This window comes from Neoarius graeffei, chromosome 26, assembly GCF_027579695.1.
Source record: "Neoarius graeffei isolate fNeoGra1 chromosome 26, fNeoGra1.pri, whole genome shotgun sequence".
NCBI lineage: Eukaryota > Metazoa > Chordata > Actinopteri > Siluriformes > Ariidae > Neoarius > Neoarius graeffei.
Window position 1 is genome coordinate 10126542 of NC_083594.1, and position 22726 is coordinate 10149267.

The window sequence follows — 22726 nt, forward strand, 5'->3', positions numbered from 1 at the left end:
CATTGGATCTTCCAGCAGGACAATGATCCGAAGCACATGTCCAAATCAATCCAAAAATGGTTCGCTGACCACAGAATCAAGCTTCTGCCATGGCCATGTGGTCTAATGTAAAGGAATAAAAGCACCCATTTTGTGTTCAAACACAACACACGGCCACATCGTTCCCTTTTGTTCTTCTCTAAATCTGTTTCCTTAAAGTCATTGATTTTTTTTTTTGTGAAGTTGTGAAATAATGTACTAAAAAAATAAAGGAAAATAAGTGACCGGTGTTCTCCCTAGTAAATGATTGATTTGTATCAGCCCTATCCAGCAACATTATCTACTGCGAAGGTGATATTAATTTCCGAGATCACCTCACCATAATATTTATTGGTCAGGAAGATTGACGAAGACAAGCAGTCAGTAAGAACTACAGTATATTCAGTCCTGTTATTGAAAGCACATCTGTCGTGCTGTATTTCACATTTTTATGCTTGAACAGCACAAAGAATGAAAGATATTAGATTCAAGCGCTGAAGTTGATCAGTGATAAACCTTTCTCGTCAAATCCTGATTCTAAACGCTTTCTTTTTTCATTCTTTCGTATAAAACGTGTAAGTCGCCTTGGGGGCAGGAAAATAGGAGAAGAAAGACTTGTCACATCAAGCAACAAAAACCTAATCCTTTAAAGGATTAAAACACATTGTTGTTGTGTACCCAAGTCTGAAATTTCATCTATTAATCCATCACTGATTTGCTGATGATTCTTCCTGGATTATTGTGAGTGAGTTTGACGTCGTCAGGTTTACTAAATGCTTCGTCGTTTGTTTCATATCTCCGACACTCAAAGCTGAAATATGTCCCATGTAGATGATTTCATGATATTGTTTTTCAAGATTTTTCTGTATCTTCATTCATAGTATGCCATTCAAAAATATTAACTTCTTAAAATATTAAGACAATCAAGTACTAGTACATCTATAATCAACACTGAATATCATAATATGGAAAATAACGCGTTAATCATCATCAAAAAATATGTACGCACTTAAATAAGGAACAAATTGGGTGTGATGCAGCATGTTGTACTTTTTATCCATTTATAGTGACATTTAATATTACATAACATGCACAAAACAAAATTGTTGGATCAGATATCAGAGGAAAAAAGAATGAATTTTGTCCTGGAACAAATGGGAAAGTTTGGAATTGCATTTAGACAAAGGGATCCCCCCTCGAACTTGAAATATTTACATAGAGTATGAAAATACCTGATTGTATTTTTTGTTAAGATTGATATTTTTTAATAATTATTATATTTATACCTTATTTGGAACGGGGCAGCACGGTGGTGTAGTGGTTAGGGCTGTCGCCTCACAGCAAGAAGGTCCGGGTTCGAGCCCAGCAGCCGGCGAGGGCCTTTCTGTGCGGAGTTTGCATGTTCTCCCCGTGTCCGCGTGGGTTTCCTCCGGGTGCTCCGGTTTCCCCCACAGTCCAAAGACATGCAGGTTAGGTTAACTGGTGACTCTAAATTGAGCGTAGGTGTGAATGTGAGTGTGAATGGTTGTCTGTGTCTATGTGTCAGCCCTGTGATGACCTGGCGACTTGTCCAGGGTGTACCCCGCCTTTCGCCCGTAGTCAGCTGGGATAGGCTCCAGCTTGTCTGCGACCCTGTAGAACAGGATAAAGCGGCTAAAGATAATGAGATGAGATGAGATGTTGGTATCTCGATATCAACTGATACTCAAACTTTCAATATCAGCATCAGAGGAGAAAGTGTTATTGTGTCATCACTAGCTATAACATCCATTTAGTTGTTCCCTTCAACTGAATAAAACAACAAACTGCAACTTTTTACAAAGGAACTTTACGTTAACTTGAAATTCGAGCTTTACCTTGGACTCGTATGTTGCTCTGACACTGGAGACGCTTTCCAAAACAACTGCAATATCAGTGTCTCCTGACAGGAAACCTCACCCCATTAATGTTTTATCATTTTCTTATAAATAAACAGTTTAAAATCAAATTTTTATTATTAGCCTTGGTTTATGCAGAGCAGCTGCTACTGTGAATTACAGCTGACAGTATTGTCAGAGCTGCTGCTGTGGAAAATTAATCAACGCCTTCAATAATGAACCTAAAGACCAGACTGCAGTTCAAAGTTAAATGTTTTAATTGTAATATTTACTAATTATCATTAAGTATAAAGTAAAAGCATTATTGTAATTTGTAACTAAGTGCTGATCCATTTAAGTGTTTTTTTTTTTGGTGCATTTTTTAGATCTATGTTTCCTTGTTGTGTTAAAAGTGGGTTCCACGTAGAACCCCTTTAGGGATGAAGAACTCTTAAAGAACCCTTGTAAAACCTCTTTAAAAAGAAGAACTACTACTACTACTACGACTAATAATAATAATAATAGTTCTTCTGCTGCTTCTCCTTCTTCTTCTTCTTCTTAAAAAGAGGTTTTACAAGGGTCCTTTAGGGCTTTGTTGGATAATTTGAGGATAATCAAGGGTTCTTAACCCCATAAAATGGTTCTACTTGGAACCCTTCCAGTATTATTATCTCATCCGGCCGACAGGTGATGAGTTTATGCCATCATGTGTTGTCTGTTGTTGTCCACATTTCACAAAAAATCGCTTCTTTTCTCTCAATTCTTCATCGATTTTTATTCTTTTTGGCAGGAAGGTCGGTCTGCCTGGGGTGCATATACAGTGGCTTCTACCCAACTTTGTATAATTGCAATTAATAATGGAGATATGGAGTAATTAATCGATCCCAAACGAGCAGTTTCCACACACATCACTTCTTCTCCCTCAATTCTTCACCAATTTTGATTCTTTCTGGCCTGAAGGTAGGGGGACTTAGGGTGCATGTAACTTCTACCCAGATTTACTTCATTACAATTATTATTGAAGTTTTGGACTAATTTAAGCCTTAATGAGCAGTTCAACAAAAATCGCTTCTTCTCTGTCAATTCCTCGCTGTTTTGGATTCTTTCTGGCAAAGAGGTCGGTATTCCTAGGGTGGATATCGCTTCTATATGGTATATAGCTTGTGTATAGTGGATATAGCTTGCAACAATTTTTGCACCAGGTAGCCCACTTTAGATCGTTCCTTCTGGACTAAATGGGGCCGGAGTGAGCGGTCTCATTATTATTATTATTATTATTATTATTATTATTATTATTACTACCATCCCTGCCAATTTGTTGGACGGTCTCATTATTATTATTATTATTATTATTACCATCCCTGCCAATTTGTTGGAGTAGATTATGTTTTCACCTCCATTTGTTTGTCTGTTCCCAGCGTAATTCAGAAAGTAGTGAACGGATTTGGATGAAATTTGGAGAAAAGGTGAGTCATGAACCAAGGAACAATTGATTAGATCAGGGGTCACCAAACTTTTTTCTCTGGGGGCCACATTGTCGTTCCTGACTGTGATGGGGGGCCAGGGTCGGGTCAGCTATTTAACATAGAATTGTATGACCCAGACAAATATGACCACCAGCAGGCCTCATTGTGTAGTAGAGATTACTAGCCTGGCACAGCCATCCCCACTACTATATCCACACTACTATATCCCACACTACTATATCAACACTACTATATCCCCCACTACTATACCCACACTACTATATCCCCACTACTATATCCCCACTACTATATCCCCACTACTATATCCCACACTACTATATCAACACTACTATATCCCCCACTACTATACCCACACTACTATATCCCCACTACTATATCCCCACTACTATATCCCCACTACTATATCCACACTACTATATCCCACACTACTATATCAACACTACTATATCCCCCACTACTATACCCACACTACTATATCCCCACTACTATATCCCCACTACTATATCCCCACTACTATATCCACACTACTATATCCACACTACTATATCCACACTACTATATCAACACTACTATATCCACACTACTATATCAACACTACTATATCCACACTACTATATTCACACTACTATATCAACACTACTATATCCACACTACTATATCCACACTACTATATCAACACTACTATATCCACACTACTATATCCACACTACTATATCCCCACACTACTATATCCACACTACTATATCCACACTACTATATCCACACTACTATATCCACACTTGATTCCTGGCACATATTTGTTTATCTTTACTAGTGGTTTGCAAAAGTAGTAATCGAGTCTTCACACTTTGTTTTAATTTGAAATACCACAGATATTCCATTTATTTATTTTCTAATAAAATTAACATCAAAGCTGTCAAGGTAAGAAACATCTGCCTAGCTGAGGTGATTGACACTGGCAAAGGTGAGTGGAAAATTATAAATTGTAGGTAGGCCTGTTGATATTATTAATAATATTAATAATAATTGTGTGCAGCACTTAATAAAGGTCAAATAAATAGGCCTATAAAATAAATACATTTTAAAAAACCAGTGAAATTATAATAATATGAGCAATAGATCAATAGATCACAGCAGTTGTGCTGTGTCCTGCACGTCATTGCTCTCATCCATGGCCAAAGCAAAAAACTCGAATTCTGACGCTTTCTCATTCAGCTGGTCATACACGTTGTCCCCCAAATCTTCGGTTCGCCTGGTCATAGTAGGTGCGGAGAGACTCACCGCGTTGAGCGCATCCTTCTTGTCGGGACACACCTCCTCGGCCACAGCAAGCATGCATACTTTAACAAAGTCCCCATCAGTAAACGGCTTTCCATGGGTAGCTAGTAGGTGAGCTACCTTATAGCTAGCTCGGACAGCAGCCTGGTTGATCTGGGTTTGGCGAAGGAATACATTCTGTTGTGCAGCCAGTCCGCATTTCATCCTCCGAATCCTGTCTTCTCTTGTTTGCCCTCGCAAACTAGCATACTCTTTGTGGCGGGTTTCGTAGTGACGACACAGATTATATTCTTTGAAAACCGACACACTTTCTTTACATACAAGACAAACTGCACGGTCCTTACGCTGAAAGAAAAAATAATCGGTGGTCCACTGTTCTTTAAAAACTCTGCACTGTCTGTCAGCTTTTCGCTTACCGCTAGCCATTTTGCTGTCCTGAACACTGACAGTTCTCTGCGCATGCGCTGCCTGTCACTGCTTGATTGCGAGCATATGATGAAAATTCGGAAAATATGAATAGTTCATTTTATAACTAAATATCAATTTTAATTGATAAAATCAACAAAATACAAGATGCAGACATGTTATTATTTGCCAAAAAGCAATTTAAAAAAATAGGCCATGATCACTTTTGGGGATTGCCTCATAGGGCCGGTTCAAGTGGTGGGGGGCAGAGGTGCTGGGGGGCCGGTCAAAGGGGGGTGGCGGGCCGGAGTCGGCCCCTGGGCTGTAGTTTGATGACCCCTGGATTAGATTTTGATGCAAATCCGGATACATAGTAAACATAGTAAGCATCTGAATGTTCTAATATATGGCTTGGCACAGGTTACCGAGTGCCCTTCTATTTATTATTACACATTTAGGGCCATTGTTATTAAATTAAAATGCAAGACTTCAGTATAACAACTTATAATATCTGGTACAATGAGAAAATGTATATAATTATAATATTTCAACTTCTTTTAATAATACTAGGAATTGTTCTCTGTAGAAGAAAGTAAACAGTGGTCTTAAAATGCTGTCATACTCAATTTAAGTCGCTTATTATTTAACACTGAAAATATTAATTAATATTCTGCATAAATGTATATGCAATAATATCAGCTGTTAATTATGGTTAGACTTGATTAAACATGAGCTATTTCCTTCTCTTATTTCACAAACTAGGGAGCCGGTGTCTCTTTTATGAGTCAAACAACACCGATTATCATTAGAGCTGTATATTAATTAGCAACCTGACCGAGGTCCATTAATTTACAGCCTTAAGGCTCCTAAGGGGAATTTGTGATATTAACCGAGACGGCAAATGAAATAATTTTGTATTCCTTTCAGGGGAAGATAATAAAGCTCAAGAGTATTTTCCACTGCATAAGAGTAAATTTGTCATCCATGCAAAGCACCACTTTCACCTTCTCGACAACGCGATCGACATTGAGTGTAATGGAATATTTATGATTAGAAAGATGTAAGTCATGAACGGTTAGATGTGTGAGTGAGCTTTGATTTCATACTTTTACCTGATTTTCATTCAATTTCAAGATGTTATTTGGAGGATTTGGGTGGCTGGGGACTAACTCTCGGAAGAAAATCCTGGATGTGAATATAATCATACGCTCACCTAGATTAACTATATTTACTTCCATGACTGGAAGTTGTTAAATTATTGATTCTGATTGGTCAGACAGTTGCGCCAGCTGCAGGGTTAATATTCCCAGCTTTTATTGTTGATATAATCTGACGATCAGAGGCTGTTTATTTAACATTTTCGGAAGGAGTCTCCAGTGTTAGCACTTTGTTTTCAAACAGGATCGAGGATGTTTCACTTTGTGGTTTCTCAGGAACATGAATTGGTGCACGTTTTGTCCTGTTAACTTCAAGAAAGAGATTATAATGAAGGAATGACTGTTAATCACTGCGATAACATAAGAGAAAACAGGAACCAGCCTGATCCACAGACATTCATTTAACGACATTATACTGTACTTCACAAAACAAACAAGTTAAAATATGATTTATAAAGTTAAAATAATTAATGTAAAGTTAATTCACGTTACATTAGTATGCATGTTGCATTGTGCAACATTGTTGATTATTTTCCTATTTTTCTTAATGGCTGAAAAATGTCTTTGATGAGAACGACGCTTCATTTGCAGGTATAGAGGGATCCCGCATGACGTCACCGCGCCGCGAGATTTCGGTAGTCGCCATATTGGAAGACCAAGTACACATCTATGCAAGTACATAGATACATAAAACAAACTACACCTGAAATGTAGCCAGGGCAGGTTCTGCCCTAATCTGGACCCGGGTGCAACATCGCGCCACCCCCCCCCCCCAAAAAAAACAAAAAACACCAGTCTAAATCAGGACAACCAGTGTTCGAACTACGGGGGTACTCGGGGGATCCGAGATCCCCTGAAACAGACATGAGATCCCTTGAAAACATGATTTGGGAAATGTTGGGGGGGTCTCTAAAATATTGGCAAAATGATGTTTATTGACATAGCAATCGTGTGTAACGGGAAGCATTTGCATATCCGAAGTGTTGTGTTTACATCAAAGATAAAATAAACCGATATGACAACGACTGCTGCTGCCAGGTTGGTTGTTGAGTAGCCTGACTGTTTTTTTTTTGGTCTTGCGTGTGGTATCATTGTTGACGCGAGGTTGTTTTTTGAACATGCCAATGCGGACACGATTTCCCCTGATGAGTTATGACTTCAGACGCGATGCGTGTGTGGAGTCCGTGTGATATGTGCGTAAGATAGGCTTCTCATGTGTTTGGAGATCCGCGCTCCGAGACAAGCGCAAGCACCCCCAGGGAAAAAAAGGGACCCCCCCCCCCGAAAATCTCGGCATAGTTCGAACACTGAGGACAACCATCACATAACTATAACTATAAACATTTTAGATCAACTATTTTAACTAAATGGGCTATAATAAATAAGCCTGCAGGCAGCCACGGCGGGCTGCCTCAGAAAAGTAACCATTCAATGACACAACTGAAAGCCTGCAGCCACGGCGGGCTGCCTCAGAAAAGTAACCATTTGTCCTACCTTAAAACTCGTTTTGCATTTTCTGCCTCCTTTTTTGTATCTTCGACCCTGCGTTTATTTTCTTTCCTTTTCTGAAAACCCGATTTGTGTCCAGACATTTTGTTCTGCTACCAACAAACTAACTCGTCAGGTCTCGTCTCTCGAGTCCGCGATGAAGGGCAACAATTGATACATTTTTACAAACAGCCAATAAACAGCCAATAGGGAGGTTGCAACGTTCAGGCTCTCCTTTGCTCACAGACACTCAGTAATGCACTTATTCTCTGTCTCCTGGCAGAAAGCTCCTTGGTTTGCTCCCCTTGTGTCTCAATCACAGCTGGTATTCTGTAGAAAGACTTCTTTTCACCTTTCCCATCAGCTTTGTTAGAACACCCTAACACAGCACAAAAGTTTACCATTGTAGGTTTATGATGAATCAAGTGCCTCGTGGGTTTAAATTCCGCGCGCTGCCGTTATTTCCCCCTAATCACGAGTTTGTTGGTCTTCCAATATGGCGCAGGGTCTGTTTATTTCCGGTGACGTCAGTGGGAAGGGTCTATTTGTTAATAAAGCTATGCCATGTATGCATTAAGCACTGTTGAATGACGCTTGATCGTTGGGAAGAAAGGAACAGCTTTTGCAATGTCAATTCGAATCCTGGCGTTGACATATTTCTGAGCGGGCTATTTTTTTCTATTGATGTACCGTAGCTTCTATCTCCCAATCAGACAAAGGCTGAGCTCAGACCTGCACAGGTCTCTAGTTTGTATTATTCCTTTGAGGTTCGTACGCCAATTACATTCTTAAACACGCTCGAACTCTGTTAAACATCCACATACAGACAGGTACCTCTATAGGTTTCAGCCAAAGGTTGAGCCAATAACGATAGATTAATGAAATAACACCTACCTTTTTTTTTCACAAGCATAGGAGTGCATCAAAATGGTGTATGAAACCGGTGAGAGAATTTGAAAGCAAATCTGTGATTAGGAGCACCGCCATGCCCCGCCTCCCACCCACAAATCTTGGTATTTCAGCAAATTATGAAAATACTCAAATAGCACTAGACGAATTAACAGCTTTAAGATGTTCTTAAAGTATCCTAAAAGTTCACAAAATGCTAAATTTCAGCGTATTTACTTATAACTTAAAGAATTCTTATCGTATAACTTTGAGTGGCTTTCCATGATTCCTTAAAGATAACAAAATGCTGTTCAAAAGAATTTTTAAGATGTTACTTAAAGTTTACAACATTTAAATGTACTTAAAAAGTCACTACTACTTTTAAGATAATAAAGATAATAAAGGGTCTTGGAGTTGGTGACACGGTGGTGTAGTGGTTAGCACTGTCGCCTCACAGCAAGAAGGTTCTGGGTTCGAGCCCAGTGGCTTGAAAACGTGCAGATTAGGCTAACTGGTGGCTCTAAATTGACCGTAGGTGTGAGTATGAATGGTTGTTTGTCTCTGATCTGGTGACTTGTCCAGGGTGTACCCCGCCTCTCGCCCATAGTCAGCTGGGATAGGCTCCAGCTTGCCCATGACCCTGCACAGGATAAGTGGTTATGGATAATGGATGGATGGAAAAAGTTCAGTGAACGTACAGTAACTTAAATTTAAGGGCTGGTCTTAAAGGTAACTTAAATACACAACAAAATGTAAGGTTCCTTTAAGGTTTAGCTTCAATGCAATTAAATTCATATTTTCACTGGGTATTGATAGAAGAGTAAACATGTTTACCGCAGACCTCACTCACTTCTTCCAGCTTGTCCCACTTACATGTGTGGGGTCACTGCCATGTGGACCCTATTGATCCATATGTCATGTTAATTGGAGCATAGTTTCATGCTGGATGCCCTTCCTGCTACAACCCTGCCATTTCTGGGCTTGGGAAACAACCTCTGGACAATTTAGAGTAACCAGTTACCCTAACCATATGTCTTTGGAGCACCCAGAGGAAACCCATGTAGACACAAGGAGAACATGCAAACTCCACACAGAAAGGCACCTGCTGGCCACGAACCCAGAACCTTCTTGCTGTAAGGCAACAGTGCTAACCACTACACCACCCATTTACCGCAGACCTCCAGATGGTCATTTTTTTTCCTTTAAAATAGACAATTTCACTCCTAAATTCTCAACTCTATAAACCAAATAAACAACATGATGGTTCAAAAAGTCCAAAGAAATTTCAGTATAAACAAGACAAGAACTTCCTTTACCGTTTTCATACAGCTTGCCCCCCCCCATTCATGTCAGCGTTATCGATTGGGAGATTTTATAAATGCTATTCCCCTGGGCAGTTCCTTTAACCTGCTTCACTTACTTCAAGCACGATTTCTCACACACAGGCAACAGCGGGCTGTATTTCCTCAGCCGGGTGTGAAAGTGAATCTGTGAAAATCGTGTTTCAGGTGATATTGCAGTTCAGGGGATATTCATTGATGATGTCTGACAGCAGAGTGGGAAATGCAGATGTTTTTGTGTTTTTTTTTGCCACATCTGTGTTTATTTGAATAATGAACTACCATGTTGGATTTTTTTTTAAAGATTCTCGAACATGAGAAGTAGAAGTTCTTGTTCTTCTTCTTGTTCTTCTTCTTCTTCTTCTTCTTCTTCTTGAGGCTCAATTTCTGCTATGGGATAGATTCCTCTCTCTTTTCTTTTTCCCCCCATCACGCACTTGTAAGACATCCCACAGGAGACCTTGCCTGAGGCTGTGGTTAATATATGTATGAGTGTTCCCACTTCATCTCCAACACCCTCCTTCCCTCATGTTGACCAGCCTTGCGAATGGCCCGGTTTTTATGATTTAAAACAGCTGTGCAGGACAGTATTTGAATGCAGAAAGCTGTAACAGCACTCATGGGAGCAGTGCATTGTCTCGCTGGTTTATCTCTTCACATATAGAAAGGTAGCCCACACCAGAGCAGAATTAAAGCCGGAGGCTATATAATACGCTGTATAATGCAAGTACTTCATTTTGAGTACTGCTAGCCTGAGGATATGAGACATGGGAAGCTGCCAAGAGCGCTATTGAGAGGGGGTGCCATTTTTAACGAGTTCTCAGTAGCCGCCCGGACCAAATGTACCACTGCAGCCTGTCTTCAACATAGTGTAATGATGACGCCGTTCCACACCCGCTAACAGATCCGAGCCATGCAGTAATTCTTAATGAACAACTAATTGGTAAACAAATAATGATTTGCTTTATACCACGGTGCTGTTAAGTACTAGATTCTGATTGGTCAGAAAATTAATGCTTTGCAGTAACTGCTTGGCTGCGAGGTTTATATTAATGTGTTCGGTGTAATAGATCATCATTTCTGTGCTAACAGCTGACACTTACTTACTTACTACTTACTTAGGCCCTTGGCTCCCTGCGGAGCATAGGCCACGGACAACCTCTCTCCAACGTTGCCGATCCTGTGCTAGGTTTTCTACCTCTCGGAAAGAGTAGCCTGCTCTTCGCAGCTCGGCATCCAGGTCGCGTTGCCATGTGTTCTTGGGGCGTCCTGGTTTTCTCTTCCCTTGAGGGTTTCATGTCAGGGACTGCCTGGTGACATTCGAACTTGGCTTTCGCAAGGTGTGCCCAATCCAGTTCCACTTCCTTTGCAGGATGGTCTTCCCTATGGGTTCTTGTTTGGATCTTTCCCATAACACTTCGTTCCGTACATGGTCCATCCAATGAATTCTCAGGATCCTTCTTAAACAGCAATTGATGAACGTCTGCAGTTTTTTGGTTGTTGTCTTGGTCAGCCTCCAAGTTTCTGAGCCATATAGGAGTACCGATTTGACATTTGAGTTGAACAAGCGTATCTTTATTGGGGTAGTCAGCTCTCTTGATTTCCAGATGTTTTTCATAGAGATGTAGACGGCCCTTGCTTTTAAGATAAACAGCTGACACGGGGAACTTGTATCATGAAACGCTCCAGAGAAAGATTATAAACCATTTCTAATTGTTGACACAGTGTAGTTTTCTGTAAGGAGATGTTTATTGAGCATATTTAGAATGAGTCTCCAGTGTTAGAGCTTTGTAACGGTCAGAGGTAAAGCTGTAACTTTAAGTTTTCAGACAAAGGATGCGATTTATGGTTTCTTGGTAACATGAAAAGCTGCTTTTGTTGACTATGAATAACAGCTCTATATAATGTAATTCAGAGCAGGAACTAATTTGTTTCACCAATATTCCACCATATCCAGTATCCATGTAACTATCCATCCATTATCCCTAAACGCTTATCCTGTGCAGGGTCGCAGGCAAGCTGGAGCCTATCCCAGCTGACTATAGGCGAGAGGCAGGGTACACCCTGGACAAGTCGCCAGGTCATCGCAGAGCTGACACATAGAGACAAACAACCATTTACACTCCTTCACATTCACACCTACGGTCAATTTAGATCCACTAATTAGCCTAACCTGCAAGTCTTTGAACTGTGGGGGAAACCGGAGCACCCGGAGGAAACCCACCCAGACATGGGGAGAACATGCAAACTCCACACAGAAAGGCCCCCGTCGGCCACGGGGCTTGAACCCAGAACCTTCTTGCTGTGAGGCGACAGTGCTAACCACTACATGATGGATGGATGAGCTTCAGGCTGGTAACAGTAGCTCCATCATTGACCATTTCCCAGTAACTGAATGCATTATACAGTACCAGCCAAAAGTTTGGACACACCTTCAATGGTTTTCCTTTATTTTTATGAATTAAAAGTCACGCAATGTCTTCAAGTAATGATGGTTGTCATTTCTCTTTACTTAGTTGAGTGGGTCTTGACATAATATGGATTACTACAGTTGTGGTGTCGAATAGGGCTATTTTTAGAGAGACTTTTTTTTATTTACCCTCTACTGTTTGATCTCAAATTGCATTAAGAAGGTAAGAAACTCATTTGACTCCCTACTCGCATCTGTATTGCAGTGTGCCTCACCAGACAGCTATAGGTACCATTTTTATGATGGTCTTTGGTATGACCCGACCACAACTAGAACTCACTATCTCCCAGTCGAGAGGTGGACACGCTAACCACTAGGCCAACTCGCAGTATTGTGTTATTAGTGCAACACTAATACTAGTTAGTGTTGTAGTATGCGAGACTGAGTTTGATCTTGAGAACAGTCTCAAGGCAACTTTTTTGAAGGTCTCGGTCTCATCTTGGAATTGACCACATTTTTACTTGGTCTTGTCTCGGTTTCAGACATAGAGGACTCAGGATTTTATTTCAAGACCAGTCAAGACCACAACTGTGGAGATTTCACTAAATTGCCTGTGCATTGTCGGATTTATTTGTTAACGCTGTTACCATGATTGGATGTAAAACTTCCTGCTTCAAATGCGACCAATCATGTGACTCATTGCAAATTTGATTTTTTTTTTCCTGTTCCACCCCTTTCTCACACATTAGTCTGGTTCTGGTCTTGACTTGGTCTCGCCCTGCCTTGGTCTTGGTCTTGACTTGATCTCGTCTTGGTCTTGATACACTCTGGTCTTGGTCATGACTTGCACTACTTTCACACTGCAAGGCTTAATGCTCAATTCCGATTTTTTTGTGAAATCCGATTTTTTTGTGAGGTCGTTCACATTAACAAATATATGCGACTTGTATGTGATCCTCAGTATGAACGAAAAGCGACCTAAAAGTGTTCCGCATGCGCATTGCAGGATACGACGACGTCACACGCAGTGAGCATGGCCAGTGTTTACGGAAGTAACCTAAAGTTTCCTGTGTATGACAGTAGCCAGCATGGAGTACCTGGCGATGATGCAGTTGTTGTTGCGACGGAGCCAGAACATGCACAATAGCCTGATGTTAAGGAGGAGGTTGAGAAGGAAGAGGGCAAGGGTTTTGGCTCAGGCGTTCTGCGGGGTAGTGACTGCAACCTCCGTTCAAATGTTGTTGTAACTTTTTTTGAGAGACCCGCCGCCTACTTCAGCGCAGAATAGTGACGTTTGTGGCTTGTTGATGACGTGTAAGTCGGATGAATGCGACCTGGCGGTTCAGACTGAAGTCGCATATGAAAAGATCGGATAGGAATCGGAATTAGGACCACATATCCAAACGGCCTGGGTCGGATTTGAAAAATCGGATCTGTGTCGTTCATATTGTCAATAAAAGATCGGATACAGGTCACATATGGGCGAAAAAAATCGGATTTGAGTCACTTCAGCCTGCAGTGTGAACGTAGTGATAGTCTCAGTTTAGGTGGTCTTGACTACAACACTATCTGACTGCTCACTCATGTGAAATTCAAAACTTCCCACTCAGTCCCAAAAAAGGGCACATTATCTGTTCATTCTGTTCCATCCCTCATGTGAATAAATAATCTGCTGAAATGTTCTCAACTGTCCATCACTTTGCCTGAATCTCAACCGTTGAAATGGCATCGAAAATTCATGAAGTTAAGTGTTTCAAAGTCCTAAGAGACCTAAAGGAAATCCAGTATGTGAGGCTGAGGGGGTTGATGAAATGGATGAGTAAGAAACTGTATGAAAAGCCTTTACAAAAAGCATTATTAATGCTCATCATGCTGGTTTGTGTCAAGTGGTGTACCCGTGATTGAACTTTTTTTTTTATGTATGCTTATGGATGTCCCTTTTTTTCCCCTTCGCAGCGCCTCCAAACAACATCTCAGTAGTAGCAGAGAACACACCAGCGCCATTCAGCCGCTACCAAGCCCAGAACCTCACTCTGATCTGCACTGCCAAAGGAGGCAAGCCTGCACCATCGGTAAGTCAAATTTACTTCACACACACATCACAAATCACATCAGGGTCATCCTCATTCCACCCTTTCCACAGGTCAATTCAGAGTTTTACAGTGGTGCTCTGTTGAACGCTGAAACAAAAGACCCAGTGCTTGACTGCTTTACTGTATAAATTGCAAAATTCTACATCATTCAAAATCTTGATTTTGGGTAGCCCACGTTGCTGAAAATTGGGGCCATGAACTTTTCCGGATGTTGCCATGACTCAGTTTAGCTGTGCTCCTGAACTCCACCAGGCCATTAATCATGCTCCACGGGTGCATGGTTATGTATTCCGGATCTATCCTGTTTGCAATTAAGTGCCTAGCGCGACAGGAGCACGAGGTGAAAATGATTTCCGCCACCCTGCCTGGAGCTGGGCTACACCACATGCTGGCCTCACTTGTGGCAATCTCCATCAGTGCTCAAGAGTTCATTCCTAGCGCTGGAGATGATTTTCTGTCCATCCTCTTTATCCGCTTCATCGGCCTCTTCATGAACAGACTTTTACTTTGGCTGGGATTATAGTTTACAAATGAAAAGTCCCCAATTACCTAGCAACTATTGCTCTCAGTATCCAGAAAATCTGAAAACCTGGGGTTGGAAGTACAGAACGTGCAAACCTAAGAATGTTCAGGATCTTGAAATGCTTTTCATGGGGAACGTGGTCCAAAATTACTTGTATATATTCAGCTTTTTTAAGGGGAAGAGGCTCAGTGTTTTTCTTCTTCAGAAGAAGACAAGGCAAGGCAAGTTTATTTATATAGCACATTTCATACACAATGGCAGTTCAATGTGCTTTACAGAAGCAAAAACAAAAACAGTAAACAATAGAGAAATAAAATTACATAAAATAATTTTATTTTTAATCTAAAACAATTAATTAAAAGAATTAAAAGAAAATAATAAGAATTAAACAACAGTAGAACTAAAATAATAAAATGCCAAAAAGAAAAAAGGAGAAAAAGAAAAAGAAACCAGCGGAATAAAATACAATAAAATTAAAGTAAATTTAAAACATGCAGAGAAAGTAAAGATTATAAAAAATGTAAAAATATTAATTATTTAACAGAAAGCATCTGAAAACAGCTTGGTCTTTAACCTAGATTTGAAGCTGCCAACAGCAGGAGCATTTTTGATGTCCTCTGGCAGTTGGTTCCATAGCTGTACTGCATAGTAGCTAAAAGCTGCTTCACCACACTTTGTTTTAACAACTGGTTTTAATAGTAAATTTTTCTGTTGCAATCTGGTAGATCTGATTGGGTTAGGCTGCTGCAACATATCAGAGAGGTAATTGGGCCCTGTACCATTTAGAGATTTGTACACCAGCAGCAATGCTTTAAAGTCAATTCTGTAGCTTACTGGAAGCCAGTGAAGGGACCTTAGAATTGGGGTAATGTGCTCTGTTCTTTTTGTTCGTGTGAGAACCCTCGCCGCTGCAGAAGAAGAGGAGTCTTCAACAAATGTTGAAGATTTATTATTGCACCTAGTGGTCAGAAATGTGAACTGCAAAAAGTGCTCATAAGGTACTTTCAGACCAAACAGTTCTAGGGACTTATTGAGTAGAACTACCCACTGGGGAGCAACCCCAAGAACTACGGTACATACCTTCGGGGGCTGTTTGTTATTTGCATTCACACCACCAATAAGAATGCATTGCTACAGGAAATACTAGCAAAGATTTTTATTTCACTTAGACACTGTATCTCCTCTGTCACATATTACATTACAGGCATTGAGAAGATGCTCTTATCCAGAGCGATGTACAACATACCCAAAGCACCCTGGGGTTAGGTGCCTTGCTCAATGGCACTACAGCCACTCCTGCTGGTCCAGGGAATCAAACCAGCGAACTTTTGGTCCAAAAGCAGCTTCTCTAACTATTAGGCCATGGCTTCCCCATATATGCTCAATAAAGCCTGGACTTCATTGCCAGTCTATTTTTTTTTTCCTTTTAACACTAACGTTAAGAGCTATTGTTTATATCACTCATATTTTACACAGATTTTTAAAAACGGTGGTTGTCGGTGCTGCATTGCCTCATATTCAACCAATCAACCAACTTCTCTCTGGACCAATACACTTACATCACTCATGGTTCTTCTTGTGAGAGTACCGACCCTGAAGTAGGAGCTAAACAAGTCCCTCAAAATGGTGTTCTAAGAACTATGATCTTCCTCAGCTCCTGCAGTGCTGATAGACAAAAAAGGGGAAACTTCCTCCAAGAGTTCTAAGAACAAGAAGTTGTTCCTCTGGTCTGAAAGCACCTCTAGTTGCCCATTGGGGCAGGACTCATGTGCAGAAGATTTTCAGTGTAGGAGGAGCAGCAGACAGGACAGATAATAATAGGATTACAGGGGAAGCTGTGGCCTAATGGTTAGAGAAGCAGCTTTGGGACCAAAGGGTCACTGGTTTGATTCCCTGGACCAGCAGGAATGGCTGAAGTGCCCTTGACCAAGGCACCTAACCCCCACCTGCTCTCCAGGCTGTTCTGTGTACATTGTATATCCCTCTGGATAAGAGCGTCTGCTAAATGCCATTAATGTCATAGGGTTGCCAGATCAGACTACTTCAAAGCCACCAAGATCTTGTTTTACAACAAATAAGTGGAAATACATTTCTGCAAACAAAGTGTAAGGGACAGACAGTGTGTCTGTGATGTATGGAATCATTTCTATTGTACACTTTCAGAAAACAAAGTATATCATTGTACATTTGAGGGGTGCAATGGCTTGTCACTGGGGCAGTACCTTCTAAGATACTTATTTGTACCATTTATAGACTGATTGGGAACATATATGTCTCTTTTTGGCCCAAAGAACATACACATACTAGTTGCCTTGTAGTCCAATAATGAGCCCTAGGTGGTACATTAGTGTAAATTGTACCTTAGGGGACAGAAATGGACTCCTACTGTCTCCCTATTTCTGGCAGTGTAAGCTATATAGTACTGCAAAGACTGGGAGAGGGGAAAAAGATTATGGATTATGGAGTTGATAATGTCTGTAGATCAGAAATGCATGCGCACCACAGTGACCTTGTTTCTCATGCAAAAAAAAAAAGAAAGAAAGAAGAAAATGTCTTGGTTTTTAAATGCTTGTGGTTTTTGAGATGTGTTTGTGGGGTTTTGGGCTGAAATCTGGCAAACACACTCGTTATTTCAAACATAATTGAAAATGAGCTACGAGATCCAGCTGTATGCAGGATGACTGCATGCTGTTGGCTCTCAACTGCCTATTACAGGGTTACTGTCAAAATTCACAAGCTAGTAGCATATAGCGTAAATCAAAGTTGATAGCAACTTCATTTTGTCATTAATATAGTCAGTCCCAACAAAAATCTATGGTTGTGAAATGCTTCTGTCCTTTCCAGCGACAGAACACATTAGTTCCGGGGTTGGGTGTTTTTGAGGTTGGTTTAAGAACATTCAATTCAAGTGACCAGTCAAAGTGCCACTTACAAAGCAATGAATTGAAGAGCAGCAAAAGTGTCTCATTACCTGGAGCTCACTGTCCACATCTCTCAGTCCTGTTCTCAGCTTTTTTTTTTATTTTTTTATTTTTACATAACTGAGAGACTGGAAACTCTCCAGTTTTATCCCACTTACCATTATCAAATAATTCCACACTTCGAAAAAAGACCATCCTTTCCTATCCACTGACTTGCAAAGTTTAAATGCATACATTAACACTGTTTGATTTTGGAAAAATGAGCCGGAGTGATTTGTTGTTGCAGAAAAACATACTCTGTTCTTTTCTTTTTTTTTTCTGAACCATAGGGGAAACAGTCTAGTCCAAATTATATTGCATCTAATTTGGAGCGCTGCCTGACTCACTAATACAAGCTCTACAAAGCACTGCTCGGAAATTAATGGATTTTTGGAAACAGTTTTTGTTGACTTGCAACATACAATGGCCCCGTGGAGGCTCAGCGAACGCAGCCAGTCATCTAGAATGACTAGTGGTACTAAAGCAATAGCAAGTAAACAGATTTGGAGAATGTTCGGAGATGGATCATCCACCAGGAGAACCTCAAGACCCTTCCTTTTCTCACTTTTATCTACTGGCTGGTCTAAAATTTCCCCAAATTGAAGACGAGTGTCTTCAAAAATATAAAAAGTACGGTAACTTAGATATTCCAGGCTTTTTATGCTGTTGAAGGAACTAACCTGCTGGCATTGATTTGTTTTCTATCACAGCAGCCCTGAATGTAGCTCCATCTCCAAGGCAAGGCAAATCAGAGATTTTTATCAATGAGCTTCTTGTGATGTGTTCTCATTTCTGTAATAACACCTGAGAAGAGGAAATTATACACTGGATTCTTGGAGAAGATTTATGGAAGTCTCCAGTGTCAGTTTTTGTACAAAAAAAAAAACTTTTTGTAGTGGCTAGTGTGTCCGCATCTTGACTGGGAGCCCATGAGTTCTTACCAAAGGCCATCATAAAAATGGTACCTTTGGTACCAAACTCGTAGTTACTGTACTTATTCTAACCCTAGCTATGTAATAGGCAAGAGGCTGAGGGCTATAGAAATGGAGATTGGTGTCTGGTTAGTACTGGGATGGGAGACTGCCTGGGAAGACCAGGTCCTGGTAGGACTTTGACATTACATTACAGGCATTTAGCAGACACTCTTATCCAGAGCAACATACCTGGAGCAGTTGGGGGTTAGGTGCCTTGCTCAAGGGCACTTCAGCCATTCCTGCTGGTCCAGGGAATCAAACCAGCAACCTTTTGGTTCCAAAGCTGTTTCCTCTAACCCTTAAGATGATGATACACGGGGCAACTTTTTGGGCAATGTTGCCGAGCAATGTTGCTGGGCAATTGCGTTTTGACTCTTTTCTATTGAGATTGGGCAACATTGTTTCTTTCTGAATGGTTTTGATAATCTCTGGCAACTTTTTGAGATAAGCCAATCAGAACGCGAGTATCGAGTCATGTGACCTCCGGTGAGGTTCGAATCAGAAATTTCAAACAAATATGGCGGCCGCTCAGTGTCAGTGGAGTGAAGAGATGGAGAGACTCCTCATCTGTTTTTATGCCGGTAAGTTGTTATTTTAATATTCTATATGGAGGAATTTACCTCACCAAAGCTCTAAAAAACAACAGACAGCTTGATTAAATGGTCACAGCAAAAATTAAGACATCGATTTTTTTTAGCTAACTGTAAACTGCCGTTGCTAACTGTTGTTGCCCATTGTTAGTTGCCCTGAAAAGTTGCCCTGTGTCTCACCTAGTTGTCCGTTGCCAGCAACATTGCTCAGCAACATTGCCCAAAAAGTTGCCCCGTGTATCATCACCTTTAGGCTATGTCTGCCCAAATAGTCCAAGGACTAGGGAGTCCTTGAATAACGTTGTCTAAGATGTATTAAAGAATATGAACTGACTCTACTGGTGCATGCAAAGACCCAAAGTACTGCCTAAAAGCGGAGCTCCTGATGAGTGTAAAATCCATCCATTACCACTTATCCTGTGCAGGGTCGCAGGCAAGCTGAAGCCTATCCCAGCTGACTATAGGTAAGAGGCTGGGTACACCCTGGACAAGTCACCAGGTCATCACAGGGCTGACACATAGAGACAAACAACCATTCACACTCACATTCACACCTACGGTCAATTTAGAGCCACCAGTTAACCTAACCTGCATGTCTTTGGGGGAAACCAGAGCACCTGGCGGAAACCCACGCCGACACGGGGAGAACATGCAAACTCCACACAGAAAGACCCCTGTTGGCCACTGGGCTCGAACCCAGAACCTTCTTGCTGTGAGGAGACAGTGCTAACCACGACACCACCGTACCACCCTTGAGTGTAAAATGTGTTTATAAAATGTATTTAAACACGCACGATGACAATTAGAGGACAATTTTATGACAAAATATCAATCCCTATTTATCCAAGGATAATTTCCCCATAAAATCTCTCTACCAGTATTTATCATGTTGAAAGAATACACTGAAAGGAAAAAGAAGAAAAGTTGGTGTGCCAAAAAAAAAAAAAACTAACAGCATGCAAGTGTGCGGCTTTGCTTTTCCAAAAACAGGACGCCGTTTGGTTTTATTCTGATCCTAATGCTGTGTTCTTTGAGAGCCATGATGTCTTACAGTTGCGTATGAACATGCTAGGAGCAGCATCCATACATGTCAACCTATACAGAATGTCCGTATTTTATACGGATTTGATTCAATAAACGTAGTATACGGGTGTATAAATAAAGTTATACGGATTCTTTAAAAAAAACTTCAATATTTATTTAGAGCTATAATCAATTCCCACGATGATAAAAGAGCGCATAACATTTACAAACGTACTGTACACCACAGACAGCCAGTAAAGAGTCTTATGAAATCGCGCGTTATCTTGTGGTAGCGAGACTTCGTTCCACTTTTGATCATGCGCACACCGCATTGCGAGAATACCCCCAACCGTGAAGTCATAGACATATAAACATAGATGCCGCCTTCTGCGTCGAATCATACGTCATCCTCGCCGCCATATTGGATGTGGCAAAGTGGAGATTCTTCAACCATCTCTGGTATAGCGTCTAGACAGTAGCCGAGAATAAAGATGCCTCATTCATGTGCTGCGTTTAACTGTACCAACAGGTTTACTGTACAAACGAGATCACATGGGATTACCTTTCACAGGTGAGACTGGAAAAATACTTTTCATTGTATTTGGTCATTATAGCGTAATTTTACGAACAGATTTTCCTGACTTTGTGGCTAATATGAAGTCTCGCGCATAATAGCCGCTCGGTGAAACCTGACTCTAAACAACGAAGTATTTCCTTCGTAACTATGTTGATAACACTTTGTGTTTTTGTCAAACATTGGAGTTTTGTATTCATTCTGAAGGTTTATTGTTATTAATATTGAATAAAAAGTAACTGGGATGTATCATTGTTAATTATCGTTCAAATTTTAGGTAAATTATTTTAATTTGCATCTTATATGGATTTTATAAGGGAAATACGGATTTTGGAGGTTGGTTATACAGCTTTGATTGACCAAAGGTTGACATATATGAGCATCAGACGTAGCGATGTAACCCTTCAGTAGCGGATTACACATCTGAAGGGTTTTCTCTGCAATCGTATTTCCTGTGCCAAGAAACAGAAGGAATATAGTGTGAATTAGTGTGAGACAGAGTTGCGAAATGTTTTGAGGGGTGGAGTTGTAGCCAGACACAATAGGGAAGAGAACCAATGAGTGAAGATATTGATCAGACAAAACAAATCAGTTGTGCTAACAATGAGGCAAGTGTGTAATCATACACAACCATGAGACCATGACATGATAACAAACCAACTGTGTGTGTGTGTGTGTGTGTGTGTGTGTGTGTGTGTGTGTGTGTGTGTGTGTGTGTGTTGTTTTGTCTTATTAAATGCAGTGAGGAAAAAATAAAACAGACTAGTGTGAGAAAGATTATTTATATTTGCTAGCATAAGTGGTGAGAACGAACCTGATGTTCTACAGCTTGACGTTAAATGTGACTATAACGCTATGTTCACACTGCAAGGCTTAATGCTCAATTCCGATTTTTTTGTGAAATCCGATTTTTTTGTGAGGTCGTTCACATTAACAAATATATGCGACTTGTATGTGATCCTCAGTATGAACGAAAAGCGACCTAAAAGTGTTCCGCATGCGCATTGCAGGATACGACGACGTCACACGCAGTGAGCATGGCCAGTGTTTACGGAAGTAAAACCGCCCGGTTGCGGTATGACCCATCCAATCTAGCTTGAATAGCTGTATCCCCCCAAATGGAAATCAGCTCCCTAACCTCTGCGTCCTTCCATTGAGAAGATTCAGAACCTTCACAGCCCGAAGCGTCCCTCGCATTGATGTCATGCGCAGGGGTGCAGATACGCTTTTTGAACTGGGGGGGACAAAAAACTGGGGGGGGGACAAAGCTGCCAGCAAACCAACCCCAACCCCGATATGCCTGTCAAACTTGTTGTGGGTTACCATAGCAACCAAGCTCGAGCTCGCAACCTGTGCAGTCTGCGCAGCTTAACCAACCGAATATCAGTCTTTGTTTTATGTGAGTTGTTGCAACTATGTATGTACTGCTGTGCACCTCAATAAACCGAATGGTAATTAGTCTTTTGATTTTTCCGTGAGGTTTGCCTTATGCAAAGAAAGACAGCATAGACGTTTTTTCCTCCCTATAAGTGGGGGGGACCCGAACGAGGTGAATTTAAATCTGGGTGGGACGAGTCCCACCCTCTATCTGCGCCCGTGATTATGCGCCATGTTGTTGTCATTTTTTTTGAGACCCGCCGCCTACTTCTGCGCAGAATAGTG

The 22726-nt window shown here is 40.9% G+C and overlaps 1 protein-coding gene across 1 annotated transcript in view; it reads left to right on the top strand.

Moving 5' to 3' along the window:
• Positions 1-22726, top strand: part of igsf21a (immunoglobin superfamily, member 21a) — a gene marked incomplete at its 5' end in the record, with an annotated part of 652865 nt that overhangs the window by 550337 nt on the left and 79802 nt on the right. Inside the window, one exon of the mRNA XM_060909758.1 lies at positions 14284-14399. Coding sequence (XP_060765741.1) covers positions 14284-14399 — 116 coding nt within the window. The remainder of the gene's footprint in view (positions 1-14283; positions 14400-22726) is intronic.